Raw genomic sequence first — 20,410 nt, 5'->3', positions numbered from 1 at the left:
TGTGTGTGTGTGTGTGTGTGTGTGTGTGTGTGTGTGTGTGTGTGTGTACTGTATGCTCAGGAGAACAAGGAGGCCAAACAAAGGTGCAAGATCTCCTGGGCCTGGAGTTGCATGCCCAGTGAGCTGCCCAGTGTGGGTGCTGGAACCTCAATTCCAGTTGCTGGAAGAGCAGCAAGTGCTCTAAACCTCTCAGCCATCTCTTCAGCCACAGAATGAGTTATTCTTATTTATCAGAAAATTCTAGAACTCCCTAAATACGGTCATCTGTGCTCATGTTATGGTTGTGTTTTCTCTCTGACAGGAAGGCATCTCGGGGGCAATTAATCAGTTCCAAAACACTGTGTTGTCAGTGCCTAACCTGGTGCCCGACACATACTTTGACGCTTTCACCAGCCCGCTCATCAACAAGAAGCTTGAAGAGAAGACCTGCGGCCCAGGGCCGAGCCTGTCATCCGTGCTGGAGGACGACAGGAATTTCCTCACCATCATCCTGCAAGTCAAGGTGGGTTTACCTCCACTGTAAAGGACACAGACAAGGGCTGTCTCACCGCTGGGTGTTCTGTTTGTGGGAACTGACAGCTCCCTAATCTCTAAACAGTAAAATCGGAAAATAATGTGGAGACCCTGACAGCCGGCCTGCTGGAGCCATTTAGATGCCTCAGCGGGCAGGTGCTGGCTGTCAACCCCGATGACCTGAGGTTAATCCCAGGAAGCCATATGATGGAAGGAGAGAACTGATTCCTGCCAGTAAGCTGTGCTCTGCCTCCATCAGCACGCAGTGGCACCTGCCATCATACAGATAAATAAAGTGCAACAAAAAACACTTTAAATGTGCTGCAAAACCGAAGTTCACATTTAAAAAAAGCCTTATATCTGGCACAACAGTGGCCCACTATTGGCAGACCATTGTCATGAGTTTCTTGGGACACGATGCTGGGTCCACAGAGCAGAGCAAGCCATCACCCTAACTGAAGTCATCTTTTTCTTAAATGCTTTGTGTTTAAAAAACAAAACAAAACCATGTAATTATTTGAGGCCTATTAGAGACTAAAGGTAATGGCTCCGTCCTTCACCCTTAAATGCTGACGCTGGCTGCTGACTACATGTTTGTTTATTTTGTGTGTGGATGTGGGTGTGTGTGAAACGGGGAGCATGGAGGTCAGGAGACAGCTTGGAGGGTTGGTCCTGGAGACTGAACTCAGGTCATCAGGTTGGACAGCAAGTCCCTTCCCTCCCTGAACATCTCTCCAACTCAGATGCTGACTCATGCTCAGCTTGTTCTTCATGTGGGTCCCCTAACAATTGGAACAGGGGCCCGCTCTGACTCTGGTGCTTGCCTTTGGATCCTTTTCCCATAGCTGAGCTGCCTTTCTGGCCTCAGTGGGAGAGGATGTGCTTAGTCCTGCTGTCACTTGATGTCCCAAGGTGGGTTGGTACCCATGGAAGGGAGTGTCTCCCCTTCTCTGAGAAGAAGGAGGAGGGGGTGTGGGGGAGGTGTAAGGGTGGAACTGGCAGGAGAGAAGGGAGGGGACTTCAAACAGGCTACAAAGTGAATAAATAAATTAATCAATTAAAGAAAGAGACTTTGAAAATACTATTACACATGATTCTTTTACCTAAGTATCCCAGTTTTAAAATGATTTCAGACTTCATGTATTTTTGTTTGTTTATCTTGTTTTGAGAGAGGGTATCTGTGTAGCCTTGGCTGTCCTAGAGCTCGATGTCCGCACCAGGCTGGCCTTGAGCCTCTGCTCTAGAGTGCTGGAATTAAAGGTGTGTGCCACCACTGCCTATGTTATGTGTATCATATCTTATCTTATGTGTATGAGCGTTTTGCCTGAATATATGTCTATATAACACATGCATATAGTCCCTGTGGAGGTCAGAATAGTTGTGGGACCTCCTGGAACTGCAGTTACAGCCAGCTGTGAGTGGAATGTGGGAACCAAACCTGAGCCCTCCAGAAGCACATGTGTTCTCTTAACTGCTGAGCCATCAAATATCCAGACCCCAAACCTCCCAGTCTTAAAACCAAAGCACATGTATAGAATGTACTGGCACGGGAAAGGAAAGAACGGCCCACTCTGGGTGGTGTTTGTTTCTCCCCAATCTTGGATAATGGGGCTCCTGAAATGAAAGCAGGACTGTGGCCTTCTTTCCTTGGCATCTAGGAGCCATTATGATTTTCAAACATAAAGTTTGCCCACTTGTCTGTCCTACATTATACAATCAGCATTATAAAACTTAATTTAATATGTGAGTATTTCCACTCTCTCAGCGGTCATACAAGCACTCGGAAAAGCGCTGGCCAACAAACATGAGCATTGAGCTTGCATCCCCGCAGCCTCTCTGCAAAGGTGGAGCATTATGGCATGCATCTGAAACTTTAGACGAAGGAGACAGGCAAAGCCCTGGAGCTTGCTGGCCAGCCAGTACCATCAGTTGGTGAGCCCCAGGCTTAACGAGAGGTCCTGTCTCAAAAACAACATGGAGAGCAAATGAAGAAGACACTTGACTTTGACCTCTGGCTTCTACAGACACATGGCCACACAGGAACACACACACACTATAAACAAACAAATAACATTTTTAGAAAACATACAAAGCATGGCAATAATAAAGTATAAATTTCAATAAACTCATGATAATAAAAAAGAAAATATTTTTATCTAGCCAAGATAAAGATCAACACTACAGAAAATCAAATTTAACAGTTTTCTCCAATAGAGAGACTCTGGGCATATCAACCACTGCAGGGCAGGCGTCATGTTCAGGATTAGTTGACAAACATATAAAGGACTCCACAGTTTTGTTTGGTGTGTGTGTGTATGTGTGTGTGTGTGTGCTATTATTTGGTTAAAGTTAGGTGATTTAATTTTTGTTGTTTTGGTTTGGTTTGTTTTTTTGGTTTTTTTTTTCTGTTTATGTATTGTTTTATTTTGTTTTCTTGGTTTGGGAACTTTTATTCTATTGTTTTTGTTGTTGTTGTTTGTTGTCTTTTTATCTTTTTTTAAGGAATAACTTAAAGTTGGTTAAGTAGGGAAGGGTAGAGGATCTGGAAAGACTTGGGGAAGGGGAAGAATATGATCAAAATATAATTTAAAATAAATAGTTTTTTAAAAAGAAAATAAAAGCAGATTTAAATGAAACAAAGACAGATATTGATGAGAGAGTAGCATACAAGGGAGTTATGTTCCTCTAAAGTAGAAATTACCCAGCTTATATAGCAAGGGGAATAGACACAATAAGATGGAAGGAGAATGTGACAGCAAATACAGAGGACATAAGTAAAAATGATGTAATTAGCAAAATAAAAAAATCATTAGACTAAAAAACAGGTGATTAAACATGGAAATAACCAGAAAACGGGCAGGAGCCTTCCACAGGGGCCCTCTGAGACTCATAAGCAAACTTTGGGCCGAGTGCAGGGAATCTTATAAAAGAAGGGGGAGATAGAAAGACTTGGAGGGTACAGGAACTCCACAAGGAGAGCAACAGAACCAAAATACCTGGGCTCAGGGGATCCTGCAGAGACTGATACTCCAACCAAGGACCATGCATGGAGAGGACGTAGACTCGCTGATCAGAGGAAGTCCATAGGCTATTCAGTTTCCAAGTGGGATCCCTAGTAAGGGAGACAGGGGCTGTCTCTGACATGAACTCAGTGGCTGGCTCTCTGATCACTTCCCCTGGGGGATGCAGCCTTGCCAGGCCACAGAGGAAGACTGATGCAGCCAGCCCTGATGAGACCTGATAGGACAGGATCAAATATAAGGGGAGAAGGACCTCCCCTATCAGTGGACTAGGGAAGGGGCATAGGGGGAGAAGAAGGAGGGTGGGTGGGACTGGGAGGAGACAAGGGAGGAGGCCACAGCTGGGATACAAAGTGAATAAATTGTAATAAAGAAATAAAATAAAATGTGACCAAGTTGTGATGAATATACCAGCAGTACAATGAAGTAAGACTGAGTTCTGCCTACCTCTGAAAAGAAAGGATTAGGGCTCATATGTGCTAGGTAAGTGCTCTACCACTGAGCTAAATCCCCAGCCCTCTCTTTACTCTTTATTTTAAGATGGCTCCACTTGTAGCCCAGATAGGTCTTGAACTTGTAATCCTCTTGCTCCAGTCTCTTGGGGATTACAGATCTGTGTCAACAGGTCGTTTAAACAAAGGTTTTCAATTTTGTCTACAAAGCCAGACAACCCAATATGCTGTGGATTTTTGCAATGGAATAGGAGAGTAGGCAATCCCAGACCATTTTCTGTGTGTTTCACAATTGAGCAAATAAGTAAAAACCTATTGTGCGCAGTTACACTAGTTAGCTTTCTACTGCTGTAATGAAACACCATGATGAAAGCAACTTGGGGAGGAAAGGGTTCATTTCAGCTGTAGTCACCGAGGGAAGTCAGGGGAGGGACCTGGAGGCAAGAACTGAAGACTTGCAGAGACCCTGCTTACTGGTTGGCTCCTTAGGGCTTGCTCAGCCTGCTTTGTTACACAGCCCAGGAAAGCCTGCCCAGGGATGGCATTGCCCCCAGGGGGCTGGGACCTCCCACATCAATCATTCAGAAAAAGCCCAATAGACTTGCCTATAAGCAATTAAGCAATCTGATGGGGTGGGGGGCGTAAATCCCCCAATTAAGGCTCCACCTTCCCAGATCACTCCAGTGCATATCAAAGTGACAAATAAAATAAAATAAAATAAAATAAAATAAAATAAAATAAAATAAAATAAAATAAATAAAACCACCACCACATCAGTGAAGAAGAGATTATTTGTCTTCAGAGAATTCATGAATGGGGAAAGAGAGAAAGGCCAAATGAACCTAATGGTGTTGCATTGATATTAGAGTCATAAACTCACAGTTTTTAATTGACTGGTCGAAAAAGAGAGAATTGAGTTTAATGTATGCATGCAGTGTGATGTGGTGCGTGTGTGTGTGCGCGCGCGTGTGTGTGTTAGATTGAATTTTAGTTAGGAAAAAATGCCCTGGGAGCGGGGAAGATGGCTCAGAAGTTAAAAGCACACCCTGATCCTCAGGAGGATCCACACACACCAAGCAGCTCCCATCTCTGAGTCCTGCTGCAGGTGATCAAACACCTCTGACCACCATGGTCGCCCGCACTCACGTGCACATACTCCTACCCAGATAAACACACAGACACACTAAAAATAGTGAGAGTAAAGGAAACGAGTCTTGTTCATCCGTCTACCACCTAGGAAACAATCCACTCAGCGTTCGATTCTGCACGCCTGTACGCAGCGACATTTGAAAAGTTTCACATATTCTTCCGGGAAAATGAGAGTCTTGATCTGCAGGCGCTGAAGCAGCAGGAGCCTGGTGAGTCTGCCCTCACTAAGCACTCTTGACCGGGGTAACAAGAGTCGTCATCTTCTAGGTTTCTGTTTGGTGGTGTTCAGTGATAAAACTGGCAGCCTGAAACAGTTGAGCTGACAAAAGGCAAGAATTTATCCATGTCTCTTATTTTCCATGGAATCACTCGTTTCCTTTCCTCTCACTTTGCATCTTTGTGTTGTATTGGACTCTGTGGGAGGCAGTTCTTCCCTCTTCTGTGGCTATCTGCCGAGGTTGCCATGAGGGCTCTGAGACAGGTGTGTATTACAAGGAGTTGAAAGGGATGTGGAATCCTATCATTTCTGTCAGGTAAGGCTTACAGAAGCTTTCTGTCTCAGAATTCAAGTTGCATTTTTCTTCTGGTGACACACTGAGACCTGGTGGGAATGATCAACAACTCTTAATGGTGAATTCAAGCCCAGGGAAAAATCATCTCATTAAACTTATTTTATTTTTTTAACTTTTATTAATTACACTTTATTCACTTTGTATCCCCCATAACCCCCCTCCTCCCCTCCTAATCCCACCTTTCCTCCCCCTTCTTCACGCATGCCCCTCCCCAAGTCCACTGATAGGGGAGGTCCTCCTCTCCTTCCTCCTGATCTTAGTCTATCAGATCTCATCAGGAGGGGCTGCTTGTCATCTTCTGTGGCCTGGTAAGGCTGCTCCTCCCTAAGGGGGAGGTGATCAAAGAGCAGGCCAAATTAAACTTATTTTAAAAGGAGGCTAGAGAGATCAGAGGTTAAGAGCATTGGCTGCTCTTATATTGTCACATAGTGCCTTTACATACATGCAGTCAAAACACATATACACATTAAAAATTAAAGAAGAAAAGTAATCTATAGTACCCAGTGAAATTTCAGAAAAGGAGCCTCTTGGATGCTAAAGGAATTAAGCACATTTCACAAGATGACTTTTCCAAAGCATGAAGCACATTAGATTTTTTATTTTATGAACTGGCTTTATAGAATTTTGTTTTCAAGAAAATCTGGTTTTTATTTTGCAATTTTTTGGAACACTAAGTAGATCTATTCCAAATAGCCAACTTAGTAGTTTAGATCATCCAGCTCACCGGGGATTAAATTTAGGGCCTGTGCACACCCTGAGCTACAGCCACAGCTTATGGCTTCTTTATTTATTTTTTTTTAAGAGTTATCTTGTGCAAAAGCAAGCATGGGCCTTCTCCTCCTCCTTCTCTTCTTTTTCCTCCTCTTTCTCCTCCCCCTCCTCCTCTTCTTTGACTGTAACTGTGTTTATTGACAGACGCAGGACCTCTAGTGAGGATGAAGTAGGGCATATTGAACACTTTATGATGGGACTGCTTCTAGACTAGGCGAGGGGAAGGTGAGGCCTCAAGCACACAGACACACACAGTCGCCCCCGACAGAGGTGACGACAGGCAGGGTGCCTGCTTCTTACAAGCCTTAACTTTCAAAACTGAACGAGACTCCTTTTTCCAACCAATGCTAGATTTCTACTAATGCCAAACGGGGCCCCACGTTAGAAAACAAAACAATTAAGCAAGCCCGTTTCCACTGTCCTTTGGCCACACAGTCACACGGTAGTTTTGTTTGTTTGTTTGTTTTGTACTGGAATGAACTCACAGGGTCTCAAGGATGCAATGCCTTGTACTGTATGCCCATGAAGAGTAGCGTCATGGTGGCCATAACATCATAGAGCCTGGCACTTGAACACAAAGCAGGGCTAATCAAACAACTAGTGTAATCAGTGAGATCTTATAAGGTAGCTAAATTTTCAGAGACAATCTTCTGGAAGATATAAGGTGCTGTGAATTACATATGCATTATAAAGAATGTTTTTATCAATAGCATGATAAAAATACATTGAAGCCAAGCCTGATGGCACATGCCTGCAATCCTAATATCTAGGGGTCTGAGCTAGGAAGTTTGTTAGTTCTAGGCTGGGCTGGGCTACAGAGAGAGACACTGCCTCAAAAAACAAAACAATAGCTAATACTAATAGTAGTAGCAGTAGTAATTCAAGAGTACTTACATCTCCGTTGATCCCAGTAAATTAGAAAAAGAGAAGCGGAGGCAAGAAGATTATAAAAATACAGCCTTGACACATACTGCGTACAAACTGATGATTGCCCTAGCCATGACCTTAGGAGCAGAGATGGTGGAAGAGGTTGGGGAGAGGAAAAAAATAACTTTAGTTATATTTGAGCTCTTGGGTCTCAAAGTTCTCTTGTGAACAGCTTTGAAATATTTTACCACCAGACATCTGTAGGAGAATTCGTAGATCAAGCACAACTTCAAGACAACCTATAAAGAGCAGATCCCACACAAAGTGAGCACACACCCCTGCTGCATGCTAAATTTATGTCACACTACACTACAGTCTGCTGAGTGTGCAGCAGCACTGTGTTTAAGAAAACAGTAGATAGGCCTTAACTTTAGAATGTCTTATTGTATCAGTGGAGTGTCCAGCCACAAACACGATATCTTTATCAGACTCTCTTCCCCAAAGGCTCAGGGACTGTGGCAGAACAGGGGGCAGAAAGACTGTGAAAGCCAGAGGTCGGGAGGACTGAAGTGAAGCCATCTTTTGAATACACATGTCGACTGCGTTGGTGAACTCACAGCAGCTGTGGTTGCCTGCACAAGAAGACCTGTACAAGAGCCAGCCAGTCCACATCCCAACGTGGATGGGAAGCGCTCAACACCCCATGCCTAACTGAAGAACTATTGATGGCTGATGGCTGCTATGGGAGGGAGAGTCCGTTTGTTTTTAAAAGTGTGGCCCCAGCTAGTCAACTAAGCTGTAGCAGATGGTTCCACACTTAGGAGTATATGGGCAACACAAATTGGAGACTGCAAAAGAAAAAAAAAAAAAAAAAAAAAAAGGTAAAAAGTGGGAGTGTGGAGATAGGGTATGGATATAGGAGGAGTGGGTGATAGTAAGTATGTTCTAAATACAGTGTATTAATAAAATATTTGTATGAAAAATAAATAATAAAAATGTTAGAAGCTACACCCATAAAGTTTCAGCAACTTGAATGTTTCAACATGATCTGAACAAGGACAGCAACAAGAGACATGCCAAAGTGGATGGGGAAAGCCCATGAGGCCTCAGCCCCACGCAAAGGACTACAGGCAACCAAGGAATGATGAGTGAAATAGTCCTTCCCCAGGGAAGAATTAGTTTTCCAATACTGAATGGTCAGCCCTGAAAACCTAATACAAGTAACATCACACAGACTGAGCAGGTTGCATTTAGGAATATGCATCTGTATATAATAACAATAGCTGAAAAAAAGTGCTCATGAATTTGAAAGAGGGAAAAGAGGAGTATATGGGCCAGTTTAGAGGCAGGAAAGGGAAGGAGGAAATTATGTAAGTATTGCTAGAACTGTCAACAGACCTTCATTTTGTGAGAAACAGAGTGTCTCTTGAGTGTGAAGTAAAGCATAACTCAAGAAGCATGTCCAAAGTTAATCTTGTTTCTTATCTCCCAACGAGAGCCAGAAGACGTGATGGTAACACTGTAAAATAGTGGGAAATTTATTATGAGAGGAAGCATTGGTAAGCATTGTTAACTAGCACTATAGACCTGTACAAAGCACTCTAAGTATGGTAATAGCATAAGTACATACATTTATTAATTTAAATTTTTCATTGTGTATATTCATTTTAATGGCAGCATGTTTACAGTAGCATACAAACTTTTAAAAACTAATTACACTGGACAATGAGAATGTCTCTCCCCCACACTCCCAGCCTTCCATTGCTCCCCTCCCCTACCTCCCCTCCTTCCCCTCTCATTGCTCTTCTTTGTCTCTCTGGACAATTTCACTTCTACTTTCTAGTTAGATACACACATATGACTTTATGTGTCTATAGCAAAATCTACAGACCATATAAGACACATGATAATTGTCTTTCAGAGGCTGTTTTAATTTGCTTAATATGATGACCTGTAGTCATTTTCCTGCAAGTGACATAATTTCATTCATTACAGCTGGAAAAAAAAAAGAAAAGAAAAGAAAACTCCACCGTGTATGTCAACCTCATTTTCTCTGTCAGCATCAGCTGGACAGACATCTATGTCGTTCCCTTAGCTTAGCAACTGCAAGTAGGATGAAGCCACAGTAACACTGATGTGCGAGATCTCTGCTATGTGCTGTCTCCGGCTGTAGAGTGAGCAGAGATGGAGCTCAATTTATGACCGCAGGAACCAAGGATGATATAACTAACACACCTTAGCTTCTGTATGTCGATGTGTATGACTTTGTGCCGGCTACCTTTCCCCTGGGTTAGTTCACGTTCCTACCAGCGGGAGTCCACACCCTCGCCAGCACCGTATCAGTCATTTGTTGCTTAAGGACCACTCTTGAGGCTGGGGTGGTTTTTAATCCATGGTAGGCTGTTGTTTTAAAATCAGCGTGAACGAGTATATAAGTTGTGCTTCTTGTTTTCTGTAGATGTCAAATTCTTCAGTACCCAGCTGGAAAAGTATCACAAACAGCACAAAGACTCGTTAGCCCTGAAGCCCACCCGAAACGTAGGCCTGTTCCTTATTGACACCAAGCAGCTGAAGGAGAAGCTGATCCCATCACCACTGCGGTGCTTGGAGGTAACTGTGAGCTAGAAGAGGACTCAGGTGCATGTGTGTTCGTGTGTGTAAAAGTGTGCACAAGTATATGCCAATAAAGGATCACCATTATTCTTACAGTGTGCTCGCAACATTCGCAAATACAAAGATCAAATATTTCTTCTTAATGATTGAAATATTTGCAGACGCCATAATTAAGGTGATATGAGAGTAAGCATTGTAAGTGTTTCTTTGACTGTAACTTCCGTTGGGGATTGGCTGCTTTCTTCTGGCCTCCGAGGGCTCCAGCCACACGTACTGCACATATGTGCACGCAGCCAAAACACCAAAACACATTCTTTTTTTTTTTTTTAATAAAAAAAGCTATAATTAGGACAAATACAAATTAATTTCAACATTTTTTTTTAGCACAACCAACATACCAAGTCAAAGAAAACAAAACTCAAATTTAGATAATTAGAAAAACATATACATTCATAAACGTCCAGAAACTGAGTGAACACGCGTGTCCTTGTGATGTGTCCAGGCATTCACTTTCTTTTATCCTTCTCTCAAAGCTCCGGGTGTGCAACGCGACACTCGAGAGGAAGCATCTCCTCAGGTGTATGAAATGGTTATTGAAAGTGTCCACATGCTAGGTGTTTCCTTGTCTATATACAATGAGAATGAAGAGATTAGGGTCTTAAGTCACGTCTCCCTCATCCCTAAATAAAAACTAGCAGCATCAGAGGTTCATCCTAATCCAGTCACTTGTTCAAAAGAAACCTTGCTCAGATTTCCCCTGGGATCAGCCATACTTTGTTCCTGAAGAAAACAATTTCTTCCAAACCACATGGATTCCACCCAATAGATGGGCCTGATGCTGAGGGGGCGGCCTAGTGTCCACTGTGTCAGGCAGAGGAGCAGAAGGCATCCCTGAGCAAACCATCTCATAAGCCATGTCCAAATCTAGCCTTGCTTTCCTGTCAGTCGGTAGGCAGGTATTTAGTGGGAGGGCTGCCCCTACACACTGCTGTTTCTCAGACCTTCTGATTTAACATCTGTCAAGACTTCATACAGTAAGAAAGCAGAAATGTTCAATTTTTTTGTCTTTTTTTATTTCTTAGGTGCTAAATATTATGCTTCCCTGTCTGAGCAAGAAAAAGGTGGATGCCATTATTTCAGAGGCACAAGATGCAGAGTATAAACTCGAGTTTGTCCCAACTACTACCATAGAATATGTTAACAGCTTAGTATTCCTTGATGAAATCCAGGAGCGGGTAAGTTGGCTGTTCTCTGATAATTCAGTGTCTCAGACCATGTGGTAGGAAAGAAAGATGCACAAGAAAAAGAAGAGGCCCAGTCAGGAAACAGTTGCCCAAATAATCGAAATACTTTCAGGCATGGTAGATGATGCCCTGTATTTTAGCAGCAACCAGCCTTCAAGTTCTAGCTATTCAGCAGGGAATGCATGGAATTTTTACATGCTTACACTTCTCATCCTCACAAATCCTACAGCTGAGGAAGCAAACAAACTAAAATAAGTGTTACAAGGTCACAAAACTTGCATGAAGTAAAGCTGAAATCAAAACCTGAGTGTCTGACTGCAAAGCCAGTATTCGGAAGCGTAGTGTAGTTCTAATTTTATAATTACTGGTGATGGATATAGGTCTCATGGGGGTCAAAATCCTTTAGCCCTGCGCTGACATACAGCTCAGGATTCTCAAAGTAGCTTAAGTAGAGACAGCCCCCGCCACCTCAGTCTCGGTGTCTGTCTGTCTGTCTCTCTTTCTCTGTGTCTCTTTCCTGTGTGTGCCTCTCTTGCTTGCTTTCTCCCTGGAAACTTGACTTCCTCCTCTCAGGCTCTTTGCTGTGACAGCAATATAACATTAGGCTCCAATAATTAATTTTTCCTAAATTCATTACTCTCAGTTTGGTTTCGAAGTAGATATAAATCACTTTCTAAAATATCAGAATTTGAAAAAGTGTCACTGAGTAAAAGGTGGTTATGTGTTACTAACACAGCTAACAGTAAAAGCCTCTTCACGCACCTGCAAAAGTAGCATCCTTGTTTATTTTGAGAACAGCCCCGAAGAGACAGGTAATTATGTACTAGGGCTTGCTGCAACCCTGATGACAAAAGATGACAGAAAGGTTATGTGTGCATCGTTATGTTTGAACAAAAGCCAAACATTAACATGACCTACTCTAGGCCAAAATGGAGTCCTCAGCTAAGGATTCAGAGCGGTTTCATGGAAACTCCCCTCTCATCATGAGTGTAACTAGGTTCAGAATCCAAGCACAGGAGCTACAGTCCTCCCTCTCCATCCATCCTCTCTTGCTTCTCTTTGGGGTCATCTCCAACAGATACACTGCCGCTTCATCAGGTAGAGCAAACATGGCTGCCAGCAGCTCCCCAGGGGCACATCAAAGTCAAGCCAGCCACCAAGAGATAGGACTGGTTCTTATGCAGAGATTATATCCGTTTAGAGAACTAGCTTCAGGTGCTAGAAACTTCATTGAAAGCAGCCCAAACTTATACCAGTAACTTAGAAAATAGGAAAATGGGGCTGGAAAGATGACTCTAAAGTTAAGAAGGATGGCGACTCTTCCAGGGGATGTGAATTCAGTTCCTATTACATCAAGCGGCTTACAGTTCTAAACCTGGAGGATCTGGATATCAGCTTCTGGCCTCCTGAGGTACCCATGTGCACAGGTGCATACACACACGCATACACACAGGCACACACACACCAAATAAAATAAATTGTTAATACAAGAAAATAAAGTGGAAATGTATTCTAAGTTTGTCTGAGATTTTCTAGAAGCTATGGATAGATTAAAGCGATGAGGAGTAGGGGCAAGAGAAACAGAGGAAACAAAGACCTTTCCTTCCTCTCCAATGTCTGCTCCTCTATAGAAAACAGCTTCCCAAAGGAGCCAGACCACCAGCAGAGCAGAGCCTGGGTAGTCCTTGGAAAGGCATGTCCTTGGGCCCCTGCCTAGGCCTTGCAAGTCAGAAACTCTGGGAGGAGCATATCAGCCTGTGTGAATGCTCTTCCCAAGGTCATTATCCTGCAAGCTACAGGCTGAGACCTGTTCTCCACAAGCTTCCCTGCAGTCAGGGTCTCCTGTTAGGGAGCTCTGGTCAGCTTCCACACAAACGCATTAAGCTGTGATCAAACCCACAGCTAACTCTGGCTATGCTCAAGTTCAGTTGAGATTTGGGTTCTCCAGGTCCTAACTGTGTGAACATGGCAGCTTCTATAACCACGTGGTAGAGTTGGGGGGTGAGGAATATACTCCAAATTGCGGAACCATTTGTTCCCAGAAAATTAGAGAACACGGGGCATGCACTGTCCACCGAAAGTAAACTATCAAGGTTCTGAGTAGCTATTTGGGATGCAGTAAAATAATTTAGTGAATCATAGTGAAGCATCACCATAGATCTGGGTTCTGAACCTGTGAACTAGGAACGTGGCCTGTCCACACTTCAGGTGCTGCTCCAGGGTGACTGCTGTCAGCGTGTGCCACTGACACTCAGGTACAAACAACCACAGCATATTTATTTGGTCTTAGAAACTGGTTGGCACTGTTTAATGCAGAAAGGATCAGGAAGTTGGGAGGGAGAGACCAACTGATTTTACTTTCTAGGACTGTAGTCAGCACTGACCATTTACCTCCTGGCTCAATCACCCAATTACCAGTACTGTAGCAATACTTGTATTTATCATGTGACCAGCTTCAGCCAACTAGATGGTCATGCCAAATGCACTCACGCATTGACCATTAACACTTTGATGTTCATATTTCATAGACGCATCTCAAACTAGAAAACACTGCTGTTCCACTGTGTTTCACGAACGATGTTTTTGTGTAGATTGAAAGCCTGGAGGAAGAGGCAAATACAGTGATTCAGATGTACAAGCTCATTGAACAGTATCAGGTGGCCACCCCTCCTGAAGACTTTGCTGTTTTTGCGACAATGAAGCCGTCCATTACTGCCGTGCGGAACGCTATCGACAAATCAGTGGGTGATCGAGAAACAAGCATTAAACAGTTTTGTACGCACTTGGGTCGAGATCTTGAAGAGCTCAACAACGAGGTGAATGAGGTCAAGCTGCTGGCGCAGGTGAGCAGAACATTTTCAGACAATCCATCCAGTTTGAGGATTGCAGGTTTCTAGAATTCCGGTAGGATCAGCAAATAAAAGTTGTCTGTGTGTACAGTCTGCACCCGTATGTGCATGTTCAAGACTGTGCTCAGCTAGTTAACCTATCCATCATATCACATACTTATTATTTTGTGATGAGAACTTTGAAATTTGTTCTTCAAGTCATTTTAGAGACTATATTTCATTTCAACAAGTTTTTTTCTTGTTTTATTCTAAACAATTCTTTAAGCTTTAAACGTTAGGCATTTTCAGTCTCTCTTTTAACGTACCGAATGAATTCCAGGGCACTGTGAGACAAGTCCGCATTTAAAATTCAATTCTCATCCTCTTGGCTGGTATTTAGTATTTTGTAATGAGTGTACTTACTACTTGCTAGCTCATTTTGTAGCTGATGTCACAGTGTAAAATTTGTTGAGGATATTGGCAAGTTTCTCCTTAATATTAGGAATAATATAAGGTGGTAAAGAGGACTAGAGATTATTTATTTAACCTGCACCTCTTTGGGGGAAATTTTTCAGAAATGAAACTACACATCCAGATGATTCTTAACTAAAATGTACCAGGAAACGTGATTTTTTTAAAATGACTCATTATTTATTATCTTTGGCTAAAACTTAGCAGAGAATTATAAAAACAGTAGAATTTTGAAAATAGAAAAAATGCTCATCAATAGATTATTAAAGTACATTCATGTAGATATCCTCAAATGAGCATAATGCATTTGTATTAACATGGAGACACTGAAAGCAGCTAACAACATCTGCATACTGTCGGACAAGCGTGGGTTAAGAACTGGCTACTGTTGTTACCTTTATACTGAAGCTTTTTAAAAATTTCCAAGTAGACCAGATGTGTATGGCTATAGTAACTATAGGCTTCAGTGAATTACCAGGAAGTGAGCACACTTGTGTTCTTCTAGCAAGAACTGTTGCATTGCTCATGTCTATGCGTTCTTTATCCCCAGAGTCAGCTATTGTCCTGAATCCTGATGTCTTAGGATCATACAGTGCTTTCTCATATTCATATCACTGTGTGTGGATATAGCTGATAGATATGTGTGTGTGTGTGTATTTTTATTTACTCTCAGGACACATATGAGTTTTCTCACATTTCACATAGAAGAAAGTAAGATATGGGGAAAAAGTTGCTCGGGGTCACAAAGATGATAAATGGTGGAACCAGGACTGAGGCACAGGCAGTCGCCTCTCAGTGGCTGGTGATTCCTGCTCCATGTGCTGTGTTGTGTGCATTGCAGATCATCAAAGCTTGAGTAATGATCAAAAGAACAATATGCCAGCACCTGATTCATCTGTAATTGTGCATTTTAAATCCGACACACACCAAACACTAAAGCTGCGTATCTCTAACCAGTCTATCTTCCATGAAAGGTTTAAATAGATTCCTTCTCACTCTTGGGGAAAGAACTATAATCTATAATTTACTACATAAATAACACCTTTTGCTATCATGACCCTCCACACACACAAAAATACACACTCTCAGTGATCGAGGGAAGTTGGGGAGAAAAACCTAAATGTGATAACCAATGGCGATTGGGAAAATTGGTAAGCCAGATGTTTGAAGGCCATATTGAGAAAGTCATGCATTATTGGGACTGTGAGCTCTGACAAAACCGGTGGCTTGTAACGATAGGAACCAGCACAGAACAGAAAGGACCACTAGCTAACCGCTGCCTGAGAAAATCAGGCGCAGCCCAGTCATGACAAGGGCACCAGTGCCCACATAAGCAGCTTCTGCCATGACGGTTCCATTGGTGTTTTCTAACCTAGGACACACTGCCGTTTAGTACAAGGCCACACTGGGCAGGAGATGGACCATCTAGCTCCCAGTGATGGCTATACTAGTTCTTAGATTTGTTCATTTCCTCACATGCTGTCAAAACCAGCTAAGTGTTTCTACTTTGTTCCTGAACTATCTGCTGCCTGTTTTCTGGGCTTTCAACGCCCAAGTGTCAGACAGATATTTGCCTGATATTTGCCTTAAGATACATACCTTATGTATTCTTCATTTTCTCTCTTCCTCTCTGTGATTGCACGTATGCATATTACGTCATATTGCATATTTATGTATTTTATATGTTTCAGACAGTGTGTGTATAATTTCATAGTCCCTGGTTCCATAGCTTTTGGTATTTATTAAATATTTAATAAATAACCTGTCTTAGTTATTGTTCTATTGCTGTAAAGAGACACCACGACCAAGGCAACTCTTATAAGAGAAAGCATTTATTTGGGGGCTGGCTTACAGTTTCAGAGGACTCGCCCATTATCATCATGGCAGAAAGCATGGCAGCAGACAGGCAGGCATGAGATGGGTGCTTCCATGCTGAGCCCCAAGCAGGCAGGCAAAGACAGGGACAGTGGGACTGGCACGGGCTTGAAACCTGAAAGCACACCCTCGTTTATGTACCTCCTCCAACAGCGCCCCACCTCCGAGTCCTAATTCTTCTCAGACAGTTCACCAGGTGGGGACTGCAAACCTATGAGCCTGTGGGCTGCTCCCATCCACACCTCCCTCTAATCCAGACAGTAAGACAAACACCCTTGAGGAAGCGTTGGAATAACCTTAAAGTGATAAAGAGGAAATAGAGTCTTGTTACAGTGCCTGGTGTGGCAGGCATCAGAGTCCCTCTTTCCACCCTTCTTTTCTCTCCAAGGGAAGCCAAAGGAACTACTGTTTCTCTTTGCCAACAGTGACACAAAGACTGAAAATGCCCTCTACGGCCCACTCCTGGAGATGGCCATAAAGATATTTTCTGATAGTAGCTCATAAGCACCTCCACTCATGGACCTTTTTAAAAAGGTTCTTGACCCCAGCCTAAGAGGAAGGTATCATGCACAGAGATCACGAAGATTCTAAATAGGCCTTGCTGGGTTCAACCTGTTAGCATTAGATCATACTGGTTTTCTCTAGTCATGCTTCAATGTAGTAATCTAGACATCAAGTATGTTTGTATAATACATACTAAATACAAACCCCTAAGGCCTAGGTTTACAGAGTCTCGTGATGGTCAAACACCTGAAAAGTAGTGGCCAAGGGAGATACGAAGCTCTGTAGTCCTTCCTCGTGTCTCACTCTGTGTCTCTTCATTTGCCTCCATCATGACAGTCTTCTTAAGCTGCTGAAGTACAAATATCTCCCCCAGTTCCGCAGACCACTCTGATAAATTAACTGGCCCTAAGGAGGAGCTGTGAGAACCTCACTTGGTGGTACTTAGACAGAGCGATCTGGTGGCATCAGAATGAGAACATTCTTGGGAATGAGCCCTCAGCCTGTGGCACCCACTGTGTCTCCAGACAGAGAGCATGAGAGCTGAGGTGACCTGGAGGATACTGAGCTGCTGTACAGCGGCTTGGTTTTCTAGGAGGGGAACTGACACACACACGTGGAAGCTGTCGCCAGCGTCTGCTACTGTGTGGGTTCCTTTTTCTCTCTTCTACCCTTCTGTCCTTATTAAGCCCCTAACACTAGAGAGTAGAGTAAAAATGATAGAAGGAAGAGGGAGCAAAGTTATCCTTAGACTACTTCCTGTTGATTAAGGGCATTGAGTTAATTGGGGCAAGTTTGATCTTTGCTGTCAGGATATCTAATTTCTTCTTGTCGTTTCTTTGCACATGACTACTTGGCAAATAGCAGCCAACAGCATCCAACCACCAGCCAGTCACCAACAGCAGCCCCGCCTCAGGACCCTAGCATTTACATATCCTCTGAAAAGTTCCCAGAATTCCAAATGTCACACACTTGCAGAAACTATCTTCAGCTGGCAAAATCACACCTCAACCAGAGCACAAGGCAAACCATAGTCAACTGCTATTGAAGCAGCCTCTTATCCCCACACCTGGGATTAGAAAGAAAACATATTCTCATAACATTTCTTTGGTTTTTAAAGAAACCAAAATTGCAGAATTTTTGGAAGCACACTGTGAGAAAATACTAAGAGAATCTGATTTTCCTTACTGTCTCTCTTATCTCAAAGCATTTTCTACTGTCTTATTTTAAAGAGGAACTATTCTTTGTATCACAGCCTTCTCTCCTCTCCTCTGTCACATTCTCCACAGCTGAAGTCTTGTTTGTTTTCAGATAGGAAAGGAAGGAGACTGTACCGTGTTCTGGTGTGTGAGTGGGTGGGTGGGTGGGTGCATGCGAGCCAGGGCTCACGTATATGCAGGCCAGCAGACATCTTGCACCTTCCCTTCACTGTGTGAATCCCAGGGATGAAACTAAATCGTTAGGAGGTGAGTGCCTTTGCCCACTGAGAAATCATGCTAGTCCCTACATTCTGTTTTTAAAACGTTATTATGTTCCTATTTAATGTGACTGTGCTTATATTAACATTTAGAACAAAACAACCATTTTAATACAGTTTCCTATTTACTGTTTTTTTCTACAATTCTATACTTGTGATTGTGCTTATATATAACATTTAGAGCAAAACAACCGTTTTTAATACAGTTTGTAAGAGTGAGAGAGAAAAGAGGATTAGGGGAATGCATTTTTGGAAACAGGTTTATTGGTTCACTTAATCTTCATGAACAAGTAAGCCTGCCTAACTAGAACCCACGTTGACTTCACAGGACCCACAGATCTTGGATATCAATGCTGACCAGGAGAAAATTAAAGTGATGCTGAGTGAGCTGCAGTCCACCCTGGATGACCTTCAGAAACGTGCCTTTCAGTACAAATCCTACCAGAAGAATTTCAAGGTAACCACAGCTGCTCACATCTGCTTAGGAGTGCACGCACAAAGGTGTATTTGTGCGTAAGTGATTTCAACCAACGACCAGAACCTCTCAGTGGACGGCTGTGTGCCAGTCAGTGCCACAGCACACCAAGGGAGACAGTACACCAGAGGGCTGGAGAGATGGCAGGCTCAATGCCCAAGTGTGAGGACCTGAGCTTGGATCCCCCACCCCAGTACCCATGTAAGAGCCAGGTGGGCATAGTAGCCTGCCTGGTATCCCAGCAATAACAGGAAGTGGAGACAGTGTATCCCTGGGGCAAGCTGGCTAGCTGGACCAGAAGAACCGTCAAGTTTTGGTTCAGGGCTTCAGAAATATCAGGCTGAGAGCAATCAAGGAACATCTGACATCAACCATGGGCTTCTACATGCACATGCTCTTTTGCACACACAAGTACACACACATGCACAATTATTAACATATACACGTGCATGTGTATTGCCCATATGTACATATGTTAAAATATTAGTATATGTGAGAGACAAAATATCCTCTTGTTAAAAAATAACTGAATTATGCGAAATTCTCAGCCAAAACCTCTTGCAGTTTCTATGTTAAAAGGTGTATGCATTCCAAAATGTGGTTAACTAAAGCCCCTCTAACTTTTCTTAAGTAAAACTCAAGCTTCTTTTGCATTTGAATGTGTTTTCATTCCTTGAGCTTTGCCTGAGTTGTCCTGGTGTTACATGAAAGAAGAACTGAGACAGAGACAGAAGATAAAGTGGGTCCCAAAAAGTGGGTTTGAGAGGGTAGGGCTGGGAAGAAAGAAGGAAGAGAACCAAGAGACCCTTGTGCCTAAAGCAGCATCTACAGAGGGCAACAAGGTGAATGAAAGAGTAGAAAAGAAATCATTCGTAAGGTCAAAAGCAGGAGTCCAGCAGGCATGAGGAAGGTGCTACTGGTGTCTCAGAAGCCTTGGTGGAGGGCATCTGTGCTTCCCATGGGGACACACCCACTCACTCAAGTCTTTAGTCAGGTCCCCTCCAGAGGCCATGGCTTGGTAAAATAACCCGAAGAGTGATGTGCTGGGTGCCAGGCAGTGAGATGGATGTATAACCTGAGTGAGGAGTAACGCCCATATGGAAGCACAGAAGACCCCGGCCAGTCCTGAGCGGTCCCGAGCAACAGGAATGATGCTGGAGGCACCACAAAGCTACAGGGTCCTGGTATCAAAACCAGAGTTCTACTGACACGTAGGTCAGTGGAACAGAACAGGGGAGCCAGAATTAAACCCACACAACTACAGCCACATGGCCTTCGACAGAAATGCCAAAACCATATGTTTGGGGGCGGGGGAACTGGGGACACTGGATAACCACATATTAGGAGTGAAACAAGATCTTTGTCAGTTATCCTATACAAAAATTAATTTTAAAAATATGTCAAGGACCACAGTGTAAGGCCTGAGCTATCAGGGGAGACACTTCAAGATGTCAGCGTAGGCAAGGGCTTTCTGAAGAGAAATCTACCAAGGAAATAAGACCAAGCATTGACAGATGGGACCGCATAAGATTAAAAAGCGCGGCAAAGGAAGCAAGAAGGTGAAGGGGCAGCTCACAGAATA

General features: G+C 43.2%; 1 protein-coding gene across 1 annotated transcript in view; it reads left to right on the top strand.

Annotated features, from left to right (window-relative positions):
- Positions 1 to 20,410, top strand: part of Dnah6 (dynein axonemal heavy chain 6) — a 200,961-nt gene that overhangs the window by 28,771 nt on the left and 151,780 nt on the right. Inside the window, exons 10-15 of the mRNA XM_055596419.1 lie at positions 302 to 502; positions 5,223 to 5,343; positions 9,803 to 9,954; positions 11,040 to 11,192; positions 13,793 to 14,044; positions 18,682 to 18,810. Coding sequence (XP_055452394.1) covers positions 302 to 502; positions 5,223 to 5,343; positions 9,803 to 9,954; positions 11,040 to 11,192; positions 13,793 to 14,044; positions 18,682 to 18,810 — 1,008 coding nt within the window. The remainder of the gene's footprint in view (positions 1 to 301; positions 503 to 5,222; positions 5,344 to 9,802; positions 9,955 to 11,039; positions 11,193 to 13,792; positions 14,045 to 18,681; positions 18,811 to 20,410) is intronic.

Source organism: Psammomys obesus, unplaced genomic scaffold (assembly GCF_907164565.1).
Source record: "Psammomys obesus unplaced genomic scaffold, mPsaObe1.curated_primary_1811, whole genome shotgun sequence".
Classification (NCBI taxonomy): domain Eukaryota; kingdom Metazoa; phylum Chordata; class Mammalia; order Rodentia; family Muridae; genus Psammomys; species Psammomys obesus.
This window is presented reverse-complemented; position numbering and strand designations above follow the sequence as displayed.